General features: G+C 34.6%; 1 protein-coding gene across 1 annotated transcript; it reads right to left on the bottom strand.

The window, feature by feature from the left end:
• Window positions 1-1,843: 1,843 nt before the first annotated feature.
• Window positions 1,844-21,202, bottom strand: LOC100368192 (mixed lineage kinase domain-like protein). Its single transcript, XM_002737374.4, has 9 exons — window positions 20,615-21,202; window positions 18,712-18,822; window positions 17,264-17,420; window positions 13,678-13,784; window positions 10,766-10,980; window positions 10,020-10,162; window positions 5,484-5,533; window positions 4,456-4,599; window positions 1,844-4,026 (listed from the first exon to the last, which is right to left on the bottom strand). Exons 1-9 carry the CDS (start codon window positions 21,075-21,077, stop codon window positions 3,983-3,985), a joined length of 1,434 nt encoding a protein of 477 aa, XP_002737420.2. The 5' UTR covers window positions 21,078-21,202; the 3' UTR covers window positions 1,844-3,982.
• Window positions 21,203-27,882: the final 6,680 nt, after the last annotated feature.

Raw genomic sequence — 27,882 nt, 5'->3', positions numbered from 1 at the left:
TTAGCAGACTGTTAGAGCATAAATATTCATCACGTACAGTGTTTCCACAGTGATTGTAACCAAATAATCTTTGTGCAGACAAGTTTTAAAATGTCAATTACCTGTATTAACAGATGGTTTATAACAATTCTTGTGAAATGGTGATTTTTAAGAGTCAATAATTTGCGACTTGAAACTCCACATTGCACGTCAAGTGATTTATCTGTCTATGATCTGTCTTGCTGCACATGTACATACACATTATACAAGACCAAAATATTAGGTATTTAGTAAAATTGCACCAAATGAAAAGCCCACGTTTCCTATAATTCGTTTGGTATATAAGTAACTGGTGACTGCAATAATAGACATAGATTGCATTACGATTTTTAAGCTCTGACGAGAAAGCGGAGAGAATTTGACAATATATTCTGTGTAATATCACAAATGGAACCTCTTCATGTAGGGATTCTGGAAGCAGAATATAGTATTGAAGCAATCTCCGACAGGTTTGGGTTAGTAGGTTGAAAACAAAATTTTACATTGTTTGTTATATCACACTAAAAAATGTCTGAGTTCTATTTTTACTTCCCCTAGCAAATGTCCGATCCACCATAGAGGGCACTCCACCTTGTGAGACATTTTGTAATGTTTAGTATTGAAGGTATAAGTTGTAAACCAGTTTGTTCGAAAAATATAAATCTGGAGTATGGATGAATTGTTAGGGCGAAAACTCGTGCACAAATATATTACTCAAGTCTGGGGTCCTGAAAATACACGAATTCCCCTTGGGAATAATTTTATTACACTCTGTAATACTTGCATTACTAATATTGGAGTTGTGAATAAACTCAAAGGGCTGAGCGTCCGAGTTCGTCCCTGGTTTTGAAATGAGCATGCCAGGGAACCGATAAAATCTACAATGTCCCCCCGACTAGCATTTCAAAGTTCCAATTGTTTTGCCACTGGAATCTATGGTATATTGTAGTGATGGGAGGCGAATGTACGATTTTTCTATGTCAAATTTCAAATTATCTCAAGGGGGAGGGGTGTATTTTACTATATTCAGTCATACATACCTTACCAACATTTGATAGATGAGTATCAAACAAACTTAGTGAGCAGTATATAAAAGCATGCCCATGAGGTAGGTGAACTACCATTCCTAATTTCAAGTATGGTGGGGGATGGTGGGGGGGGGGGGGGGTTGTAACCACACAAAAAGTAACCTAAACAGTTGGTCTTGTCAACTCGCCCCAGGATTCATTGATTAGGAATGGATGGAATATACAACTTTATCATGTTGACTAGAAACAGGTTTTTGACACTCTGGATACGTGTGGGTAGTTTACTTCAGAGAATTTTCTAAGAAATATTTATAAATAACTAATTTTGTTATTTGAATAGAAATAGAAACTTTTTTTTAAAAAATCGTGTATATTCCTTAGGGACAATATCAAAAGTTCAATGTAGGATAAAAAAATGAATTCCTTTTTACCAAACCCCCCACTACTACATTCACCATTAAATACATATTGATAATCGGACAGTAGTATGGCATAGCAGTTGGTCCTAGGTCCATGCCCTGAAATTGACCTCATTTGACACACATATTTACACTCTGACAAAACCATTTTCTCGTCTTGGATGTTTGTTTTTTTTCATTTTCTGTTGTTTTTGTCCATGATTGGATAGAAAAAAACGAACTACAAATACTCCAAGACTAAAGCAAATACATTCTTTATCCAAAATCAATTTTTTGACGTCATCCCTTATACATTTTCCTGCTCAATTGCATACAAAATTTGTACAAGATTTCACAATGACATTGCTGTTAATCACTAAATTCAGATGAAATTCAATATTTATGTGGTATGTACTAATTCCTCTGAACGTTTATTTCATCAATATGTACAATAGAAAAATTCATAATACAGAAAGTATTTAATTCTCTAAAAATTCTTGATTAGCATAGAAGTATTTCTTGTTTTTTTACCTTGTGACCAGAGATTTAAACAAGCAGCCTCTCGGCTGAGATAGCTCCGCTGTTAGTGATGCACATTTCAATTAAAGAGCAGAAGATATCATTAGAAAATGAACAATATGGATAGTATCAATGCAATGGGACTTGCTGTTTTCCACAAGAATTCAAAAATATCATTTTTCACCATAAATGATTGTGGTTTTTAACAAGAAAAAAATATCAGTTTTTACTAAAAATGACAAAAATATTCACCAAAATTAGAGAATTGACGATATCATTACAAAATGAACAAATCTGAGAGAGGTCCACATGTAGTACCTATATATGTAATATCAAAGCAATTGGACTAGCGGTTTTTAACAAGAAGTTGAAAATATCATTTTTTACCAAAAATGACAAAAACATTCACCAAAATAAGAGAATTGACGATATCATTACAAAATGAACAAATCTGAGAGTGGTCCACATGTAGTACCAAATATGTAGTCTCAAAGGAATTGGACTTGCGGTTTTTAACAAGAAGTTGAAAATATCACTTTTTACCAAAAATAACAAAAATATTCACCCAAATTAGAGAATTGAAGATATCATTACAAAATGAACAAATCTGAGAGAGGTCCACATGTAGTACCTATATATGTAATATCAAAGCAATTGGACTAGCGGTTTTTAACAAGAAGTTGAAAATATCACTTTTTACCAAAAATGACAAAAACATTCACCAAAATTAGAGAATTAAATATATCATTACAAAATGAACAAATCTGAGAGAGGTCCACATGTAGTACCTATATATGTAATATCAAAGCAATTGGACTTGCAGTTTTTTAACAAGAAGTTGAAAATATCACTTTTTACCAAAAATGACAAAAATATTCACCCAAATTAGAGAATTGAAGATATCATCATGAAATGAACAAATCTGAGAGAGGTCTACCCAAGGTACATATACACCAAGTATCAAAGCATTCAGGCTTGTAGTTTTCAAGAAGTCGAAAAAGTAAAACATTGACACGGACGACGACGGATAATCACTCATATGATAAGCTCCGCTCGACAAAGTCGACAGCGGAGCTAAAAAATGTTATTTTAAGAAAAATGAATGAAGGGTTATTAGCTAATGAAAATTTTTGAAAGAGTACTTCTAATAGAATCTGAGGGCACTTTGGTACATTTGTATCACATCCATCAATATTAACTTGCTTAATTTTTATAATCATTTACATGATAGATAATTATTTGCAATTTCATATTTTACTGAATGAGATAAGCTAAAATTAGATGCATGAAATACTTAATGTATTGCTCCTATCACAATCCAGTCAATTTTAAACTTAGTGAATATGCCTAGACGAAATCTAATGGCTTCCTAACTTAAATTGAATTATACATTATTTACTTTAACTATATGTTCCACTCTTTCAAAACTAATATGTTAGAATTGAATTGAATTTATGTAAAATTATCTTCACAATTCCACTGATGATGAACGAGTCGTGCTTATTCATTTTTGTACACTTGTTATTCTGGCAGTGTGCTAAATTCAATATTTGAAACCATACAATTTCACTCACATTATATTTGTTTACCCTAGCAACAATTGACTTCTGTACTACTTAAATAGTAGTATCAGGAATGTGATGACGAATAAAATTGCTACAATAGCAGTAAAGGCTGATGGGAAATCAAGATAGTGATTCAACAGCACAGACTTAATGGTCAGATATTGAGTGGTAATATTTGCTTAATTTATGCATTCTTCACAAAATCTCTATCACCACTCGCTGTTGTTAGTTAATCTTATGTTGTTAAACACTGATTGTCAGATAAACAAAAATATCTTAACAGCTTACTTATCAAGTAACATTCACACCATAATGTCTTGTCATTCAACATAAAGCTGTCAAGGAGGTAGTTTCTATTATAGCATAAATAAAAAAAATAAAAAAATGTCTTCACAGCCTCTTTTATCTTCACACCATAATATCTTCTGAAATAATTTCAACACTTGCAAGATTCTTAGTTGTACGTTGTCAGTATCTTTGTCAACTCGTCCACAATTACTGAAAACAAACGAAAATGTTACACATTTAACACCTTAGTACATTTAATGCCTTCTCATCTATACTATGGAGAATAAAAAAAATAATTGTAGATGCAAGAGATTCTTTGCATTGTTTACACTCCTATTGTTGCCAAATAGATTACATTGGTCAATTGATTTATGCGTGTCCCTTGTTTGGAGATTCATGGATAGCCCCACACACCATGATTCGGCTGATTGGATGTTTTGTGCATTGTTTAAATTTCATGTTTGGTTAAAAGGATAAGATAACTTGGTACAAGTGATTTATGTTTAAATTTAAACTTGCCAATGATGATTCATATTTGGCCAAATGAATAACATATCTTGGCCAATTGAGCATTCAATTTGGGTGCAAGTGACTGGTGTTCTTTTTAAAACTGCTTGAGCAACCAATTAACAAACATACCGTCAAAAGTTGGTCTTACAAATGCATCGTATGATCTGCATTTATCAATCAGATCAGCAAATTCAACTGGGCACTTTGGATCTTCAATTCCTTCTTTTTTCTTTTCTTCACAGACATATTTCTGCACACCAGAATCTGTCTTCCCTGAAAATAAAGCAGTATTATTGTTATAGTTGCTGTGGTATTGGTTCAGCTATGATTGTTTTTGGTATCATGAACTTGTATACATTATTTGTGATTATTAATTCTAGATGATTCTGAATGTTTATGATTATATTAGACCTATGTCTTTCAGAGTAATTGGACCACAATTCCGACTAAACTCGACATCCAAATATTTCACCTAGACAACCATGCTATCATAAAGACATGTAGTTTACATATTTCCATGAATACATCACTAGATGATTTACTATTTCAGTATTACACGATATATTTTTTTCCCAATTATTCTCAACTAATGTACCATGTATACAACATAGTTCAAAAATAGAATAATTATAATTACCCTCCAAATATCTATATGATTTAAATTACAAATTTGAAGTAAGCCAATGTATATATCCTACAGCCGATACTATCTAGTCGACAAGATGCAGAGTTTTTAACTGAAGATAAAAATATCTTTATAGGCATTGTGAGAATTGTTTGTATCTATCTAATACACACACTTCTCAAGGAGTCAGTGGCACACACACACTCCAGGGTGACTGTATCATTAGAGTGAGATTCGCAATCATTTCCCTCTCCCAATGCTATATATGCTATGCCACTAGCACATGTTCTTTAATATGCAAATGACAGAGGTGTATCTATGGTCAAATTAATGACCAGTAATAACATAAATACCATTTTTGGTTTATTCACACTGCTATGTTGAATCCAAATTGAAATTAAATAAAATTTAGTGCTAGGTTTTAATTATAATTTAAATTAAATTAAGAGCCATTCCCAGGTATGATACTCGCACACTTCTAGCCATAGGCACAAAACAACAATGATGACTGCACCAAGAGATTTGTTCTTACCTTCAAATGGTTCCTTCAATGTGGCAATTTCCCACATCACAATTCCATAGCTGAAGAAGAGAAAAAAGATTCTTTAATAAAACACTCTTATTTGTCATATATTGGTTTTCAGCTGAAAGTGATACAATCTTAATAAATTTAGCCAATAATATAGTAGACATGACAAGGTTTTCCCAATATATAATTCGAAAGATGAGTAACTTTGATATACCGGTTGTTATGATAAAGGAAACAGATGAGATTGGAATGGAAGTTGAAAGTTAAAAATAGAACAAGTCATTGAAAATGACACAGTCCTTGTTAAGTTCTCTTTGTGCTCGTCATATTAAAGCGGAGGGGTTGTCGCGAGCGTGTCCTTGAAACTTGAGTTCCAAGTGGCGTATACAACAGATTGTTTATTTACATCAAAACACGTGTTTCGTGTCATAGTAATATGGCCAAAATAAAAACAGCCGTTATTCAGCCATCTTTGATCTGATTATGAAACACACTGATATGTATGATGTATGTGCCAAATACGAATGAAAATGGTACATAAATTGTGGAAATATAGTAGTAAGGCCAAAAAGTCAGATGGCTGTCAATCGGCCATCCTTGACCAGATTTTGAAACAAATTGTCATGGATATGCATCCTAACATGTATAAAGTACATGTATGTGCCAAATGAAAACTGACAGAGCACATCCAAGATACCGCATAAAAAAACAAAAACAAGATGCCTGCCAGTCGACCATCTTTGATCCATCATGGACATGTATCCTAACATGTATAATCTATGTACCAAAGTTTGAATGACAACTGACAAAGCACGTCCAAAATACAACATTTTCAAAAAACAAGATGGCTGCCAGTCGGCCATTTTGAATCGAATCGCTAAACCACTGCATGTGCATATGTCCCACATAAAGTACTAGGCACATGCAAAGAATGAACGGAATCGGTCCAAGGGACTCCGAGATATGACTCCGGACGGACGCACGGACGCACAGACGGACGGAGACCGAATTATAAGTCCCCGTTTTTCGGACTTCGTCCGAACGGGGACTAATAAACACACAGATCACATCAATGAATATAATGAAAATAGTAAATAGTATTAAATTATCATCACTAGAAATATTCAATATTTGAATATTTGGTAAATTATTCATTTTGTCACAAAGGATGGTTACATGAAAACCATGTACTTTAAAGGGCATACGCTGTGTTTTTCACAATTTTTTTTCATATTCTTCAGTACAAATGAGTAAACACATGGTGATATATTATGTATCAATTATGACAAGATGACCGCCAGTCAGTCATTTTGGATTGAATCGTGACAAAAATACATGTGTTTTTGTCTGATATACATATGAAGTTTGAACTTGATTGGCCCAGGTATGTGGAATATATGGAACTGGAAGTACATTCTTTAAAACAAAATAGCTATTAGTCGGCCATATTGAACCTAATCCAAAAAAATAAATTGGAGTGGAACTACATGTAGACCACATTAAGTACGAAGTTTGAACAGAATCCATGCACAACTGAGATCAGGTTCTAAAAAAACTTTTAAAAGTGTGATTTTGACTTTTAGTGTTAAAATGTCCATTTTGAATCAGATCGTGAAGCAAATACATGTTCATATTTTTGATATAATGTATGTATGAAATTTCAACTTTATTTGGCCAGGCATGTTGGATATATGGATCCAGAACTGCATTCTTTAAAACAAAATGGCTGTCAGTCAGCAATTTTGAGCCCAATCAGAAAAATAAAAAGAAGTGCATCAAGGGCCCATAATGTTCAACGTATGTAGCAAATATGAATAGAATTTGCCTACACACGACTGAGATATGGTTCAGGGAATGAGAAAATGTGTGATTTTAATGCATTTTTGCCGTTAAAATGGCTGCCATTCAGCCATCTTGAATCTGATCATGATATTATGTCTGATGTATGTCAGAAGTTTGACCAAGTGGAAGATATGGCTAGATACTTACACACATATGTGCATGCATGCACACGCACACACACACACACAAATACACAGAGGTCAATTCATAAGTCTCCGTTTTGGAATTGGTATTATAAGAGAATACAACTCAGGCAAGTTGTGATAAAGATTCCAAAATAATATGCAAAATGGACATTTCTAGAAATACTAATGCAGGTGAGAAGTCTATGAGGGAACTGCATGGTTGGTGTTCATCTCAGATTGTTTCTTGGTGTCCATGTGTATTTGTAAATGTGTATATTTTGCCACTTTGAATATGAAAATAGTCAATAAACCCTTTCCAAGTATACACTGCATTCAATGTGATGGTGTAATAATTAGGATTAAAATTACATTCAATTGAGGCATGTAACCAACATGAAATGGGAGGATATGTGTGTGGATAAGCAAGTTGCATGCACTCTTACATAAGAAATCTCTTAACGAGTAATAAACAATATTGTAATAACTTATATTCAACAAACTATTTTATACACATTATATAAGTCTGGTTGCAGGAAAATCAGATCTGAGTGGTGTATCTATTGGTAGACGCACACTGGCTAATAGCAGGTACCTGAGGGCGCTGTTTACCCAGTAGAACAAACAACAGACAATAAATTAAAGCGGAGGTTTCGTCACCTGTGAATGCGGCAGATAGCTATAGCCTGTCATTGTTTTTAAACAAGCATCTACCCATGAGCCTTTGCGATTTTAAGCATACATTATTATCATTGCTTGGGCCCCTATTCTCGCATGTACACAGGTACTGACACTTCCACTTTAAATAACAAAGAAGATTTCCAGAATAGTGGATTACATCTTAATACCAGGGATTTTTTTAAACAAGGGAACAGGGGGCACAGCGCCCTCATGCCATGGCCATACGCTCCCTTACGCTGGGGAGCAGATCCACTGGCAACCCAGTGTTCTCCACAATCTAAAATAGCTGGTGGGCGGCCTAATTAGCATAAATTTGCATATTAATTTGCATATCATTTACATACAGCATTCTAGCATTTACGTCATGAACTGGAATACACACTAAGTTATTTACTATTCTCTTTTTAATTTAATTGAAACATGTTACAATTTTTTAAAATACAAACAGATTGGTCACTATTAATATTTACGAAATGCAAAAAGTTTGAAATCGTGATTTATACGTTCGCAAATTATTCTGCGTTCATGAAATGCAATTCGAGTAACCAAGAGCAAGTACAAAACATTAATGTAGAAAATATACAAGGTGATTTGTCCCCAACGCCCAAACGAACGATTTGTCAAAATAAAACTCATAACATTTTTTATTTGTGGTATCAGTACTCACCCTGCCGACAGGCGGCATTTACGCATGTACGGTCACGATGCGTTGCGTTTTCACACGTTGTTTTTTGGAATTCAAGAAAAAATGCTAGCAATCGGCAAAATAAAAGAATCTGCTATGTTCTCGAAAGATTAGACATAAAAAATGGATAAATTGAAAAAAAGTACGTGGAAAAGATAACTAAAATATTATTCAATTACAAATACTCGCGGTAAACTAATCCGGCAGCCATGTTTGATGTTTATTACCGCTTTCCGAATTCAGTACACGAACACCCAGAATGCGTTGTTCCCCTATGCAACTTAGATACTAAATCGTTACAGCGCCAACAGCGGTGGGTGGCCGACGGTCGTTGAATGGAGTAGGCCAAAAGGTCACCAGTTTGCCTTCTCCAAGCTGTTTTCATGATGAAAATCGAGCGAACGTTGTAAATACGGCTAGAATTTTAATTTTTGTTCGAGTTTACATGCAATCTGCTAATACATTTGTTTATTTTCAGTGCATATACATTTCGTTCGTATTTACTTCTTTCTTTCGTGATCGGAAGACGATTATTAAAAATACAGCTGTAAATTGAAACCACTGTAGTTGCGTATCGTGAGCAATAAGTGGCAACAACGTCGGGCGACAATGAATTCAGGCGATTGACACATTGCCATGAATACACTCAATAACTGCTTGCAGACTTCCAGTGGTCATTGTTTATGTTTGGACTCATGAAACAATAGCAAAATAAAGGGTTGGGCAACTACTCTTTTGTTTAGGCTTGGGAAGAACAATGCAAGCTTTTTACAAATAATTTCAGCTGGATGTACGTTGGTGGGCGGGTGTTGAGAGTTACTAGGCGGCCGTACAACTTGATGGGCGGGCCGCCCACCTAAAACCCCTTGTGGAGAACACTGCAACCATAAAATTCTGATTGACCAGGGATCACATGTGGCCACAGTCTTCAACTGTGACCTGTCTGATAGTAATTTTGGCCCTAAGGAAGTCATAGATGGCTCCATTTTACCATAGAATTATCAAAAACTCCACATCCTGGTAGGAGGAACCCTATCTTCCTTACTTGGTGGCGCCGCTGAATTGCAGTGCTCCCTCTTGCAGTTTTTTTCAAGAAAAAACCCTGATAATACCAATGTTTGAATGCGCGCTTTGAACTGAGCCTTGGTTTCAAACAGACATTTTTAATTATTAGAGCTGGAATGCCTGATAACTGAGTTGTGTATTTACCTATATACTTCACTTTTCACTGTATAGGATGTATGGACGTCTTGTAAATGTTCTGGTGCAATGTATTTTAATGTGGTCTTTGTACTGCTGCTTTCATGTCTACGTGCAGAAGCCTTTGTTAGAGAAAATCCACAGTCTGAAATCTGAATGAAAAATTTTATTTTTCAATTGCACCTCCAGGTATGTATAATGTCTATAGTCAAAATTCATTTTTTAAGAGGGATCATAATGTTGATCTTAAGAAGGTTTGCACTGAATTGGAGATTATTTGTCACGTTTCTATTAGTTTCATTTTTACGAGTTCATACCATGCAAACACAACAAAAGAAAGAACTGGGGTCAAAAATGATTTTTTGAGCAACAATAATCCAAAATATCATGGAAAATGGTCAAAATTGTCATTTTTAAACTTGTTTCTATGGTGAGATTATTTATTCATATTTCAAAATTTTGCTCAGTGACACAAGATGAAAAACTATGTATATTATTATTGATATGAAGTCTAACATTTTGAAATCTGTTCAAAAAATTACATATAATTTACTGAGTTTCCAGGGTGATACTATTTTGTCATTATATACAATGAGAGGTTATCTCCCATAATGCATTGCATATATGTGAAGTAAAGTACTCAGTAGTGCAAAATTGGAATTTGACTCAAACTGCCCTAACTTGTCTACTTTCTGGGCACATTTCAAAGATTTTAAACTAAAAATAAATCAGCTTGAAGTAATTGAGTTACTTACTTTGATGTGTAGATCTTCATTAACAAGGAACTTACTGCTAGAAATTGACCGATGTAACATTGGTGGTTTTGCATTGTGGATTCGATATATACCACAAGCACCTTCAAGGGCCATGCGCAGTCGGCGTCTCCAGGTTAAATTGTACTTAGAAGGATTATCTAAAACACTTCGCAGATCTTTTTCTGACATATATTCCATAACAAGTAGATGTGAACCTACAAAGACATTTTTACAAGGAGATGAGAATTTACAAAGACATTTTTACAAGGAGATGAGCCTACAAAGACATTTTTACAAGGAGATGAGAACCTACAAAGACATTTTTACAAGGAGATGAGCCCACAAAGACATTTTTACAAGGAGATGAGAACCTACAAAGACATTTTTACAAGGAGATGAGAACCTACAAAGACATTTTTACAAGAAGAGGAGCCCACAAAGACATTTTTACAAGGAGATGAGAACCTACAAAGACATTTTTACAAGGAGATGAGAACCTACAAAGACATTTTTACAAGGAGATGAAACCTACAAAGACATTTTTACAAGGATCGAGATGAGAACCTACAAAGACATTTTTACAAGGAGATGAGCCCACAAAGACATTTTTACAAGGAGATGAGAACCTACAAAGACATTTTTACAAGAAGATGAGAACCTACAAAGACATTTTTACAAGGAGATGAGCCCACAAAGACATTTTTACAAGGAGATGAGAACCTACAAAGACATTTTTACAAGGAGATGAGAACCTACAAAGACATTTTTACAAGAAGATGAAACCTACAAAGACATTTTTACAAGGAGATGAAACCTACAAAGACATTTTTACAAGGAGATGAGAACCTACAAAGACATTTTTACAAGGAGATGAAACCTACAAAGACATTTTTACAAGGATCGAGATGAGAACCTACAAAGACATTTTTACAAGGAGATGAGCCCACAAAGACATTTTTACAAGGAGATGAGAACCTACAAAGACAATTTTACAAGGAGGTGAGCCCACAAAGACATTTTTACAAGGAGATGAGAACCTACAAAGACATTTTTACAAGAAGATGAAACCTACAAAGACATTTTTACAAGGAGATGAAACCTACAAAGACATTTTTACAAGGAGATGAGAACCTACAAAGACATTTTTACAAGGAGATGAAACCTACAAAGACATTTTTACAAGGAGATGAGAACCTACAAAGACATTTTTACAAGGAGATGAGAACCTACAAAGACATTTTTACAAGGAGATGAGAACCTACAAAGACATTTTTACAAGGAGATGAGAACCTACAAAGACATTTTTACAAGAAGATGAAACCTACAAAGACATTTTTACAAGGAGATGAAACCTACAAAGACATTTTTACAAGGAGATGAGAACCTACAAAGACATTTTTACAAGGAGATGAGAACCTACAAAGACATTTTTACAAGGAGATGAGAACCTACAAAGACATTTTTACAAGGAGATGAGAACCTACAAAGACATTTTTACAAGGAGATGAGAACATACAAAAACAATTTTACAAGGATCGAGATGAAACCTACAAAGACATTTTTACAAGGAGATTAGAACCTACAAAGACATTTTTACAAGGAGATGAAACCTACAAAGACATTTTTACAAAGAGATGAGAACCTACAAAGACATTTTTACAAGGATCGAGATGAAACCTACAAAGACATTTTTACAAGGAGATTAGAACCTACAAAGACATTTTTACAAGGAGATGAAACCTACAAAGACATTTTTACAAAGAGATGAGAACCTACAAAGACATTTTTACAAGGATCGAGATGAGAACCTACAAAGACATTTTTACAAGGAGATGAGAACCTACAAAGACATTTTTACAAGGAGATGAGAACTTACAAAGACATTTTTACAAGGATCGAGATGAGAACCTACAAAGACATTTTTACAAGGATCGAGATGAGAACCTACAAAGACATTTTTACAAGGAGATGAGCCCACAAAGACATTTTTACAAGGAGATGAGCCCACAAAGACATTTTGACAAGGAGATGAGAACCTACAAAGACATTTTTACAAGGAGATGAGCCCACAAAGACATTTTTACAAGGAGATGAGAACCTACAAAGACATTTTTTACAAGGAGATGAGAACCTACAAAGACATTTTTACAAGGAGATGAGAACCTACAGAGACATTTTTAGAAGAAGATGAGAACCTACAAAGACATTTTTAGAAGGAGATTAGAACCTACAAAGACATTTTTGGTTTATATGCACTACAATTAGAGACGTGTTTTTATTAAAAGAGCAAATACATGGGGTATAGCTAAAATGTATTATTACATATTTATTATTAGAACTGCAGATTACAAAGTGATAACATTGGTATTATTTAAAACTGATACTAAAAAGACTTTTTTGGTGTTTTGTATTGAATTTATTATCACTGATTTTTGATGAGTTGAATGAAAAATATGGAAAAAAAGGTACTGTAGAATACTTTATTTTCGCTTGGAATTAATTTTTGCTATTTTCGCTGAAGGAATGAATCAGTGAAAATAAAATCTAGTGAACATAATCTTTTTCCATACAAAACAGCCAAAAAAGTCTTTCCAGCGAAAATTACTTCCAGCTAAAATAAAGTATTTTACAGTATGTGCGCTGGTTTATATTATCACTGATTCGCCGCTTCAGTGAAAATAAGTATTATAACTACCAGGGAATTATTGTTGAATGTTATATGTTTGTGTAATCTAATAATATCATGTCTAATGTGGCAATCTTGCACAAACAACAAAGTATCAGGAAATAACTATGCAAATTAGTCACATGACCATATAGTATTTTTTTGGATCACATTGCATTGGACGATACCATCACTGCTCTTGCGCACATTTCGCTGTATCTTTATGATCAGCTTGAATTACACTTACCAATCTCTGTACAAATTCCGTACAATCTCACTACATTCTCAGCATCAAATTTCTTCATTTTCTCCGCTTCATCTCTAAGGTTCTTAGCTAACATTGTCCCAGTTGACCTGCAGGATTAAAAATGTAAAGGTGTTAATTTTTCAGTAAAGTTCTACGAGTGTTACTTTGTTTTCTGAGTACTGGTAGTAGTAAACTTAAAATATTGAAAAGAGATAAAAAAGAAATGGCAAATAATTTCCATGTGATTCAAAATAATCCATCTTAATATTTTTAGTAAATCTTAGTAAATTTAAAATTCTGTAAAATTTTAGTAAAATAATCTCAAATACCTTCAAGTTCAATCCAGATGAACCCTTTGAGTGCCAGATATTTCTTCCCACTGAAAATCCAGTGCAAATATTTTTACATTTTGTAAAAATTTTTATAAAAAGTTATCATTATTTGTTATCATATGAACAGTTTCAGATATTGCTTTTAGTTTTTCATCAAAAGTTTTGTCAATTTTTATCAATGTGGGGAGAAGCAGACTACAAATTCTTTTTTGTAAGATGGTACCTAAAGTTGACAATGGCGCTCAAAAGATTAATGAAGTGAATGTGTGTGACTTTAAGAACACTGGCAAATACACCATCAATACCTAGATGTAATCAACAAACTAGGATTGAAGCTCCTTTGCTGTATATTTCACCATAAACATAATATTAAAACATTATTAATTACAAATTGTTATTATTTCTGATTTCCATGTGTTGTACTTTGTGTTTTTTTTTACATTGTTTGTACAAAAAAGGCCTGTGGCCAAGTTACTGATATTAATATTTTCTTTTACAATAAATATTCTATTAAAAGCATCATTTTTAAAATGTTTTAATCTTTCCTATCACCTATTAAAGTAAACTTTATTTTTTACAGTCACTGATGTCTATGCGAGTACATGAGCTGTTACTACAGGTTCAATTTCTTCAATACGCCGTTTCCGAAAAAAAAGGCAAATCAGTCATTGAAAGAAATAGTAAGTGTACTTCCAGCAAACTTTGAAGGAAATAACTGTTTGATAAATCTTTGTGCATTCTTGCCTGCAAACAGGTAAATTTATAATTGGACTAACTGAAAACATAAAGCTTATATGTACTTGCAGGTTGTCCTGGCTGCAGCCAGGATTTGTTTGTTCCTTGATTTCAAGAAACTGAGGAAGCACTGATGTTCTCAAATTGTTAATTTTCTTGTTTTATATATTATACAAAAATAGCTGACAGAAAAAAATGTTCAGATTTGTACCCCAACTCACAAAAATATTCAGGAAGGAACAACACTCAAATAATCCTTAATAATTTTCTGATCCATGCTCAAAAGTGCAGCACTAAACACAAACCAACAAGCATGTGCAACACATTATCATTTATAGTGTTTTTGGTGCAGATATGGCTACACCGATTTAATTTTATTGATGACATCCGCGCGCGCATTAGTTTTCGCCTGTTCTCAAAAAAAAAAAAAAAAAAAAATCTCCTACAACAAGTCTCCACAGATCGGTTTTCTGTCCGGAACTTGCTGACTCGTATTGTCGCAAAGCGCCAACTTGTCGTAAAACTCGTTTTGGACTACCTCAAAACTTCGCTGGTTTCCGACGTCCTTTGCGAATGGTAGGTAGGACGCAGGTAACTAGTAATCGCCATATTGTTCCATTTGGGTCGGTTTTCCGGCACATGACTGAGTGACGTAATTTGAAAACATTCCAAGTTCCGTTCTGCGTAAACATGTCTATAATACTACAATAAAGCCATGCTCAAACATACTGCCTGCTTAGATTTACACATTTGAGATGTTTCTGACATTCCTCGCTGTTTCTGTGAAAATTTATAACAAAAGAAACAGTTTTTTATTCACCCAACTTTCGAAAGTAAAAGGAAACTCCTGAACGGCCACGAGCGTAAGCGCTGCCGACAGGTAACCAAGGGAAATAGAACAAGCAACGAGAAAGTGTCGGACCAATCAGAATGCCGGATTCATTACTAGTTACCGGCCTCTTGTGGCTAGGTACGCCATAACACTTGAGGCGGGAACCAGCCAACCTCAAAACCAAACTCTGCACAGTTAGATGCGCGTTACGTAAAGCGCAAAGACCTATGGGAAAGAGATTGCCTCAAAACATGCATTTTGCCATAATCGATCCAACATGGCGACCACACCACCAAAATACATGAGCATAAAAGTTCAGAGGTGAAACGGAGGGATTGTTGTAGACTGGTACGCAATTGACATTGGCCAGGGAGACGTTTTTACAGCTATTCGAGAGGTCGGTAGCGGCAAGCGAGTTTCGCCCAGACAAGTTTGAGAACATATTGTCCAGATTGGCTGTCCCGAGTTTCTTCTGCAATGTCGAGAAAAATGGGAGAGGAGTGGAGGTGTATGGTGGCCTAAAAGTCGGTCAGGCGACAAATCAGTTCGGTTGCTTTGTTCGCATTGAAGTCGACAAAACTGCAACGAAAGCAGCGGAAGCTCCTTGGCCGAAGTCCCCTTACGGGGTGAAGAAAATTTTCTTCTTATTTTTTTTTCATTTTCTGATTCGGATAATTTGCTTGCACACACATTCAGTAATATTTTGATCATATGACGCATTTTCATCAAGATACATGTACATAATTTTCTGCATCCAAATTTTTGTTGACTCTCTGTTGGTATTTTTTTTTTCAATATCGAGCCTCTTATAATTTGTTACAGAGTCGAAGTAGTTCTTGAGCATTTGTGTCTACACTTAGTCTATCTGAAGTGTCACTTTAAAAGCTGTAGTTTGAATGTCAAAGAAGTTAATTTCCAGGTTGCTGTTGACAAACTTATTGTTCATTTTTAATTATTTTTTTTTCAATACAACACAGTAAGTTTTTCTTTATTATTGAGTTGATGTATATGCCTTTGGCAAAGCTAACATCTGCCTTACCATATTGCCTTTTCAAAATCAAAGGTGATGATACCTGTGACAGTAATACAGTACGAAATGTGTACATCAGCATGTGCCTCCTACAAATAAAGACTTGTTGTTTTTTTGATACACTGTGGTTAAATTCGTAATAATAGCTCCGTAGTCCTGTGGTTTTAGCAGCATTTTTTTTTTTTTCGCCCTCTCGCATTAGTTTTGGGGTCTTCAGAGGATGTCATCCATAAAATTAAATCAGTGTGGCCTATGTACAAAAAATGACATCGAATGCACAAACATATGCACACACAAACAGAATTGAAAAGTTCTTGTTTCAGACACAGTGTTTCAGATTATCATCTGACAAAAACTTATTATGACGCAATAATAAAATAATTTAAATAACCATTTATATACAAATTTTGCACCAATTGACAGACCAACATGGAGAGACATGGACACGTGCAGGGTTTGCGCTAGTCCCACTTACAAAATTTTAAGAAATTGAAATTTGACCCTGGATAACTTAATTAGCGATTGGACCCCAGCTTGCCTGAAAAACTGGTTCCCTCTTCAATAATTCGAGTCCGGGAAGCAAAATATGGGGTTAACGCAATCCCTGGACACGTGTGAAACAAGTATTTGAATTTCTATGTAAATATCTTCACTTACTTTTCTGTGAATCGTTTAACAGCAACAGTGTGCTTGTTATAAACAGCTTTGTAGACTTTACCGATTCGACCTTCTCCTATCAGTTCTTTAATTTTCAATTCTTCACTTTCTATGATCTTCAGCTCATCACTTGGTTGACTGATTTTTTTATCGTGCTCTGAAGCAATTGTGAATAAATAATAATAAACATGTACTTTTGTTAATTACATCATGATTGAGATATAGATGGTTGTGACGTCTTTATTGCATGCGTCAGAATACATACTTTTGTAATGGTGTTGTATGTCACCTGATCACTCAATATGTAATTGGTGTAACTGAAAATGGTGGAATAAACAAGAAGTTAAACTTGAAAGCTCTCTGGTTTCTGGGATGTTTTGTGTGTTCCTGAGTCAACAAATCACAATGGTATACTGTAAAAGCATCCAGTGACTATTTACCTGCCAACAAATTGCAGCAACATTTTGCCTATTTTTGAATTTTCTACTTTTTCTTCATATTTTTTGGTAATTTTGGGCGAAATAGATTTTTAATGACTACAGATCTTGATAACAATTTGGCATTTCATTGGTCAACTCGTGCATGGGAGGATATCGTTTCACAGTAAGTAATACATGCCTATTTTAAGTTTGGAACAAAATGAAGGCCTTTGACATACACCTAAAAATCATGTGAGGCCTTAAATTAGAATCTTGCAATTTGTAAATACAAACCTTTTTTTCTATCACGACTATTGTATCTAAGCTTTTAAAGAGATTGAAATAATGATAACTAAAATTCCCCAAAAAGTTTACTCAGGGCAAGGTTTTGAGCCAAAAATAATATGCCCTTCATCCAAAAGATCACCTAAGATAGAAACCTGACCAATATCAGCTCTGCCTCTATGTTTATTTCTCGTCTGTGTTTCTATGCTACTTAGAGCTAAAACTAACCTGAAGCGGTTTCCATTCTATATTTAATTTTGAAGACAGAGTGTGTAATGCTTTGGCAAACAGTTGTAAAATTTCAAGGTTACAAATGAGAACAAATGCCACTTGATCATAAACCTTAACCTGAACCTTAAGTATAGAAATTCCTCAACATTTTGTATGGCCTATGTTTATTGTTTTGGAAATAAACCTTGTTATTTCCAACTCAACAATGCATGAGAGTTTGCCGAGAAAATGCTGACATGAACATTTTGGTGATATCAATGGAGATGCATAAAATGTTATCTGCACCGCATTTATCTTGACCATCAGTGGAGAATATGAATGTGTGTGAGTGAATGTTCAATACGTTTTAAAATACTGGGTTTCAAAATTCATTTCATTATTTACACAGTCAAGTAATGTGGACAGACTGAGACATTCAGTCTGGTGGTCCACAGGCAATTGATTTGCAATTATAACTTTAATTAGAGCCTAATTAACAAAATAACAAAAAAGGTAACAAATACCAAGACTTACCACTTGTTTCTTTACTCATCCGAAGATCATCCAGTTTCTCTGTAATTTCTTCAAGAGAGACATCTACCTCATCAAATCTGGAATCCATGTCAACACTCATCTTCTGTTGACCTGTATTAATAACAATAACAAATACATAATACACATTATTACACATCTGTAACCGAACGGCATAAGTTACAACGTGTCGTAATTTTGCGGCATTTTACAGGGTATTTTCTTCCTACCATATATTAGGATATGCAAATTCAAAATATGGAATGATTACGTGTGTAAGCGTCCTAAAAACACAAACAAACATGGCTGCCATTGGGGTTTGACCGGACTCCACACAAAGAAGTTCGCTGATTCTGTTCTAAACTTTTTGAATTTTGATATTCCCATGATGTATCCTTGGAAGGAAAAGATGTATAATAATAAGGTTATTACGATAATACCTCAAAGTATGCACTCAGACAGTACACTGCGTGTCGGTCGATACTCCAGCTGTACTGTCTTCGTGCATACTTTGAAGTATTCTCGTAATAACCTTATAATATTATATATTTTACACCAAACACACTAGAATTCATCTGTTTGTTACAAATTGTTACAGAAATAGAATCCCGTCAACCCAACGTTCATAACACTTTTCACTGCTACTTCAGGCTGTTAAGTGTTATGTCATCTCTCATTAAATTACTATTACAAGCAAGGAAAAATATGTATAATGTAAAAATGTTATTACGAGAATACCACAAAGTAAGCACTCAGGCAGTACAGGAATGCATTGACTTCTGCTACGCGTTGGTTCGAACAAAACTTTTCTGGACCTTGAATGTCACTGATGTCTTTCCTGAAATTATTTTTTTTTAAATGTGCGAGTCCCGACATGTATGTATAGTGCATTGCCTTAGAAACCATATTGCAGTTTGGAACTACTGTAAAATACTTTAATTTCGCTTGGAATTTATTTTTGCTTTTTTCACTGAAGTAGTGATTCAGTGAAAATAAAATAAGATGCAAATTAGCAGTACTTGCACATCAAATTTTATCAAAATTCGCAAAAGAGTTTTTTGAGATTTTGCATAGTCACACAGACACACCAAACCCTTGTGTGCTAAAAAAGCAACAAAAATACCAAATAGTACCATTTGCACAAAATGAAAAGGAATGTAATTAGATTTATAGGATGCAATTATTATGACTATTTTCGGGGTCTCTTTTTAATTTGTTTTGCCAAGCCAACACATGACAAAAACGATTAGGTGTCCACTGGAGTTTTTTTTACTTCCTGTTTGCAGCTGTACGCTAGAACAATTTGCATTATCTGTAATTCTTATGGAAAATATTACCTAATATATAATAATTATCATTTATTATAATTTCATTTGAAAAAAGTTTGGAACATCAAACCCAGCAGCATTTTGTGAACAATAATTGCAAAATTGATTAAAGTAAGTCAAATACTTATATGTCAAATAAATAAATAAGTAAATAAATATAAATTTTACAATTCAAAATGAATGGAGAGGTTTATATTTGCCAATTGAATAACATTGGACACTGCGCTCGTTAATTGGCTGGTTGGATTCAAATACCATTGAAATTTATAAATAGTTATAAAGATGAAGGAAATACCTTTGTTGCGCTGAGAGTATGAATAGTACTGATCTTATTTAATTATTTGGATTTTCGGTCATCGCGGAAAGTAACCATCAGGGTTGTTCAAGTTTCGGGAAATAATCAACCCACAGGTCGTGGTACTGCGTTCAAACACTGACCTTCACCTAACCATATGTGGAGTTATTACCTCGAAACGTTTGACCTCAATCATGACGTCACACGCACATGCGTTACATATCCATCCATCCGCCTTCCTCTGTTCATAATCGGATATACAATAAATTACTCCCTAAATTACCTTCTTTCAAGTCCTCTAATAATTTATTAAAATCTATTTCTTCATCCATTCGGTCTTCGTTGAGCTTTCGCTGTTGTTCAAACATCTTATCAATTCTGGCCTTCGTAGCTGCCTCCAATCCCAACGATAGCGCCGATACAAGGCCGTCCAGTCTCACATTGAAGTTATCAAAATCGCTCTTATAGTCTTCTCGTTTCCAGATTTTCTTGATAATTCCTGCATCCCTAAATTTGACAAGGAAAATCTTACCCTCTCTCAAGCATTTTTCAAGCTGGGTTAGAGCCCGTTCATAAATCGCGTTATCAGCGTTATTCAACCTCCTCACACCCCTGAGGGGCTCGACTAGGCATCGTACACGAGTCGCGAATCGTTGACAGCGCTCCTTGTTTGCCTTCACTTCTTGAACAATATCATAGATTTCGCTAGCAACTTGAAAAATTGCTTGCACAGTAGCTTCAGCCATACTTGGAGAATGTTCACTGTTCAAGAAACAGAACACCAGGCAGCTTTCGCTTACTCCTGACTCGAGCTTCGCTAGCCAGCTGAATGAGAGTATATATAATGGACCACAGTCCCTTTATCCCGGACTGTGAATGGACGAATTGGACGATTCCAAGGTCGAAGTCAACTCTGGGATTAACACTCATATAATGTTTTTTTTTTATAGGGGATTTTTTTGAAAAAAATGGGCACCGGTTGGGTTTTATTCGTCACAATTGATCATAAAGTTTCGAAGAGGTTCTCGTGTTGATCAACTTGAACCGCACACAAGGCCACCAAGCCCTTTTCCCCTTAAAGCATACGTACCAACCCTGTTTAGCTGTAATAAATGGTACGTTCTGTTGTGACTTTTAAACCCGCCGAAAGGAAACTCTTTTCTCAGAATTCCAAGGAGTGGTTACGTGTAATATGTAAAACTACTACCTCATTTCGACGAATTGAATATGAAATACAATGTGTGTTTTATGCAAATATGAAAACTAGTTATTCTATTCAATTCAACTCTACAACATGTAATTGTTGTAGACTAATCTGTGGTAAATAACAGCCAAGCGAGTGCCTAATATCGTGTGATTCGTGGTTTAATATGCTAACACGTTCGTATTTTAATAATTTTTCCGATATTTAAATATTTTTAGATTTGCTGGCCTATTGGCACCCGGTTGAGTATATCGTAAACGGCGGTGTAGCGACGTAGACACGGCATGTAAAATACGTTGTTTTTTTACGTGAAATTCGAACACGCCCTTTAACGATAACCAAGTTCGTGTCACACAATAATCTCAATTATTTGTGTGTTCAGTTCAATTTTGTAATATTTAGCAGCAGATAACCATGATTTGGCAGTGTATTAATACGGAAGAGTCGTCACCTGCGCATGCGTCAGATGGTCATAGTGTGTCATTGCTCACCTTTACCGACAACAAAGAAATCACTGACTATGCAAAATACATTTTTAACTGCTTTAACCGCAGAGATATTACACTGAAAAAACCACCAGCTGCCCCAAAATAATCGCTCAATTTTACATTTCTTGTATTTTTTCTTTTACCTTTGTTCTGTTTTACTTATTGATGTAATTTTCTAATTGTTTACTCTATTTTGTTACTTTTTTAGCTAGCTGTTGTTTATTTAAACAACATTCTTTATTGTATTATTTTCAAGATCCCAATAAGGATACGAAATCAATAAAGTTATTACTTATTACTTACTTACAAACAAGCGTCTACCCATGAGCCTTTGCGTTTTTAGCGTGTATTGTTATCGTCACTTGGGACTCAATTCCCGCGCGTGCGCAGATGAGGACCCTCCTGTTTTAAGTTTATGGTATTCCATAAATACCATTCAATTTTGATGTTTTTTTGTCGTACTTACATTTACGACTCTTTCCAAACATGTAAATAAATTACAGCTACTTTCACCGTCCCAAATTTGAAATAATTACCAAAATGTGACTTTTTAAAATAAAAATGTGCGTTAGTTCTTAATAAATGGAGTCAATTTGTGTAGTTTTCTTGATTTATTCTGCAGATATAGGTAAAATATACGTGAAGCTTTGGCGAAATTTGAAAGAGCAACTAATATTCTTCAACCTGGTATTTTTTAGAGATTTTATTTTTCGTTCTGTTCGTTTGTGTTTTCCAGTTTAAAAAATATGAGCTCGCTGGAGCCTTCATCCCTTGTCTATTTCTTACACTAGATACCAGCCGATACCCCCCCCCCGCTCATAGGGAGTGCGTAAAGTTGATTATAGTTCCTGGGCTCCCTGTGAAAAAACAGCAAATAAACATGATATGTGTTTGTTTTAGTTTACATGTGAGTCACTCTTAAAATAAATAAACGGCGAAAGTTCCCAGAAAAGTATTTCAATTGGTTAATTTCACTCGATTCATGCAAAAAAATCGTTTTCGTTCGAGCAGTTTTTGAGAAAATTTCAAGAGTACAACGCAGACTCGTCGATAATTTTTATTCGCGCCCTCTATCGGCGGATACCGTGTCATTAAGTTAAGCCTAGTTGGCAGATTTTCTTCAGTTATTTAACGATTTTATCGTAGTTTACTTCAATTTTTCTCAGTTACTCAAATGTTTACGACTAGGATGCTGACGCGAGGTTTTCTTGGACGTTGATAACCTGTATATCTGGCGCGCAGGGGACTTGTACATACCCAAATATTTGTTTTGAATATCTATTACCAAGTAAATTTATAGTTCGGTATTAATCTCCAGTATACTGTGATTTACGTAGAAGGAATTATGAAATATATGCACCAGTGATCCAGTGTCATGGCGGATAATATAGATTGACATTAAATACTCCTACCAAACAGTAAATCCAAATGTGAAGTTTTCAAACTCGATTGGTCGTCATAAACCACAGATTAAAAATAAGTTGGTTCATGGTGAAACTTGTCGCGAAACGCTTATTATGAAATTTTCTGTTGCATTTTTCATGAGCGTATGAAAGTATAATGATATTCGAGGTCATTGACACTTTGAATCATTTCCGCCCGAATCATTTGTGCCAGCTAATCACACATGTCGTACTTTCTTTATAAATGTTATTTCGCAGCCACTGAGAGCGAGGTTGGCGATCGCCTAAGGAAGTACTATGGGAGATTGCATGATGGCAATGAAAGGTCTTTTGATTAGTAAAATAATTTTAGAAAAGTGAAAACTAGAGTTACTGTGAAATAAAGGTTGGTTTTAAATATTAAATATCGTGGAATCGGGATGTAATAATGAAGGGAAATTGAACTGGTGTCATGAAACGGCAGTAAATGTAGCCACAATGCAAGGTCAGATTTCGGGGATCAAAATACGTCACAATATATCCATCAAGGCGGTTGCAAATTAAAGTGTCAATAACTATGGATGCGGTGAGAGACTTGATTTGCAGTTTGCGTGAAAGGCCGGAGAGAAAAATTCATGCAAATTCTGTGCTCAGTAACCGTATTTGCTGCTTTTTTGTGCAATAGAAAATAATACAAGAAATGCTGCCAAAAGACGTGTCCTTGTAGACATGATTTCCCAGGACATTTTGATTATTGGAAGATGGAAACTGCTGCTTTATGGAAGAGCAAAGTTCACTGTCATTGGCCACAGTAATGACGTTTTTAGAGGGGTGGCTCGCTAGTAGTATTCGCCCTGACTCCGGACTTTTCATTGGGTTTATACAAGACTTACATGTTACTGCCAGGGAAGTTTAATGTCTTGTTTGTATTTGCACAATGTGAATGAGGGGTTTATTATCAAAATATATAAGGGTGCTTGAAACTATACAAAATTCGACCTATGCACATCCGTTTCATGTGTTAAAAGAACATAGCGATGTTCTCAAGAAATTGTTAAATCTTGGTATCATTCCCAACTGTCACCAAACTGTACGTTTTGACGAGTCGTATGCAACTGTAAGAATATATTTCAGATATACTCGAAGTGAATATCAGCACTGTGCCTTTTATAAATGCCATGGTTTTGTTACAAGGAAGTTCTCAGAAGTATTGGGGCAGCATATTTGCAAAATCGCTAGGGACTTGGTTAACTGCTTGAGTTTTGACTAAACAGTTGGCTTTCGAATCTCGATGGCGCCGACTCTGGGCGAGTCTATATTGCTTTGGGTGACATGGAATGTTTTTACTTGGCCTGGTACGTGTCTGGAGTCATCTGGACGATTTGCTTTGTCATGCGAGGCGTGATAATGTAAAAGTAGTACGAATAATTTATATGGGGGAAGCCATCTTGAACACTGATTGAAACCAAATATAGAGACAAGTTGAGAAACAGTTTCCTACAAATCAGGGATAAAATTAAATGTTCACATCCAAACGATTCGTTGTGGTAACATCGAGTCAAAACCCAAACAGTTAACCAATTCGCTAGCGAGTTTGCAAATTGGCTGCCCCAATACTTCTGGGACTTGTAATAATTTTCTGAAAACTGTACAGCAAATCACATATTTTCATTATTAATTGTTCATAGTTTTTTCTAAATTTCAGTTTTTATTGTTCATAATTATTTACAGCAATAAAACATGTTTCCGTTCTGAAACCATTTCCAGTTATTATGATTGTGTGCATGACAGCTTTGCCCCACACACAATAAGACAGGATGATATGTACGGATTTGTCACTGATATGTGTGATTACGTTTCATGGATTAATAGGACACTCCTTTGTTTCAATTCCAACTATATTTCTTGAAACATCACTTGCTGTTTATCATCCATATTTCGATATCCCACAATGTGTCGATTGCGTGTCTGGTAATTCTAACTAACTACTATTTCGCAAAATCTTACCAGCCTTGCTTCTACCAGTCATTTAAGTCAACTCCAATATTGTCCTTTACAGGGAAGGTTAATTCAGATATATTGTAAATTACACAGAGGTAACACTACAGTACATTTCCCTTTACATTCCCTTGCATTGCACAACAATATTTGTGCTGAGGCAGTGATGGTTCACATCCATCACCGGTTCTCTTGTATAGCATTATTTATATTATCCCGTGAGTTATTTCCCCATGTAATTCCAATGCTATGCGGCCAGTTGAGTTTCAGTCAGTGCGGATTGTTGGCATTGAGCACTAGGAGGAATTACTGTTGTGTACAGTCAGAGACTTGCGCAGCTATCGCTATGAAGCACGTTACGTACGTGCATTGTTTGTATCAAGATTGTTTGAGTTAATGTCCTGCATTGCACCATGGGAAAATACGAATCGAATAATAACAGCTTCTTCGAACTAAATAATACATACTAATATTTTGGTACCATTCCTATATCGCATATTAATAGCTCCCTCGAGCAAAATAATATGTTCTACTATTTTGGTACCATTCCTATATCGAATATTAATAGCTCCCTCGAACAAAATAATATATTCTACTATTTTCAATTGGTACCATTCCTATATCGAGTATTAATAGTTCCCTCGAGCAAAATAATATATTCTACTATTTCGGTACCATTCCTATATCGAATATTAATAGCTCCTTCAAGCAAAATAATATATTCTACTATTTTGGTACCATTCCTATATCGAATATTAATAGCTCTCTCGAACAAAATAATATATTCTACTATTTGGGTATCATTCCTATATCGAATATTATAAGCTTTCTCGAACAAAATTATACATGACCTTTTTTGTTACTTTTCTGGTACCAATTCTAGTATATTGAATATTAACAACTCCCGATAACTGAATTATACATGCTACTATTTTGATATCATTCTTATGCCAAATACTAACAGCTGCTTCGAACCTAGTATTACATACTACTATTTTGGTCGCATTTATACAATTATGGCAGATGTTATATTTGTGAATGCCAATTTGCTCTATTATGTTTAAATGTATGTATTGATTGTCAAAAAAGACATATCTTAATGATTTGATGATATTTGCATATGTGCGTATTGGAGACGTGCTTCCAATATTGTAAATTAAGTTTGAAATTTCTATATTTGTACTTACATACCTCTGATAATCTTAGCGAATGAGAGTTGTTTCTTACCTTTGATTAGTAGTTCTGTGCATTGATAGAGAAATAGACCGTGATTTATCGTGAATCATTGAAAACGCTGTTCTTTTAGCGCATGCGTATCAGTAGTGTTGAATTTTCATATAACAAATACTGCTTGTTATGCAAATGCAACATGTTTAGTTCATGATGAATCATAGTTCAAGTTAGTCTACAGAATGGAGTTTCGAACAAGAATCTTAAAAAGTGTTTTCGTCAACAACGCATCTATAATAGATAAATAAAAGCATTGTTTTTGATTTTATGATATTGTCAGCCGATATTAAAGTCCATTTTAATTTAACTTTATTAAAAGTATTTAAAACTCCTCAGAAGAAATCACAATGGTTACACAACATCGTAAAAATACACAATCGGATTACAAAAATATAGAACTCAAGTGAACAATCAATCAAGACAAAAACCATGACAACGAAACATGTTGACAGTATTACCTGATCACAAATTGCCATAGTTTTTTAAGTACATGAAATTATTTTACATATAGCTTCTAGTAGAGATTAACGGGTACATGCTTTTAGTAAGTTGTTTCCCGTGTAAACTATGTACCGAACATGGCATTATTAAATGTTCTTCGTCCCCAATTCATTCCTAGAACGGACTCACATATCTTAATCTTCAGGAATGTTTGGTCATATGTCTTCATTTTCATTCACAAAGAACTAATATTTGAATATTTATTTTATCCAATGCAAATTTATTATTGTTTTTAGAATGTGAAAATGTGTATGACTTTGCCTATGTCTTAGTTTCTAATGTGCAATACGATTTTGTGTTGAGTTGTGTATTAACAGTTTTGCATTTGATTCTTTCAAGGGTTCGTTTGATGCATTCGTCACAGGCAGTCGATCAGCTTGAATTTTATCAACCTTTTCACCACCAGTTCTCTCCTTTCGTCAAAAAATCGCAAAATTGTCCCGTTTAAAGTCTACACTTTCCTTCAGAAGATTGGGACAAAAATTTATTTAATAAAAACTGAAAATCAACTCGAATTAGAGTTTATTTTCAGAAATATTGAAGAATGTAAGAAAAAAGTCTGGTGGTGAAAATGTTAAGGGAGAGTAGTAGTTAAATTTGGGAATTCTCCTCCAAATATAAATGTAACTATGGCAATATTTTAGAAAGTTCAGATATGGAAGAATACGATTGTGTAATTAATATTTACTCACAATATTGTAATACAGAAGCTCCGACGAAGCTTTGAAACCTTTTTATCGTTATAGAA

This window comes from Saccoglossus kowalevskii, chromosome 6 (genome assembly GCF_978046115.1).
Source record: "Saccoglossus kowalevskii chromosome 6, keSacKowa6.1, whole genome shotgun sequence".
In the NCBI taxonomy this organism is placed as follows: domain Eukaryota; kingdom Metazoa; phylum Hemichordata; class Enteropneusta; family Harrimaniidae; genus Saccoglossus; species Saccoglossus kowalevskii.
Note: the sequence above shows the minus strand (reverse complement) of the source record. Positions and strands in the feature narration are given on the sequence as shown.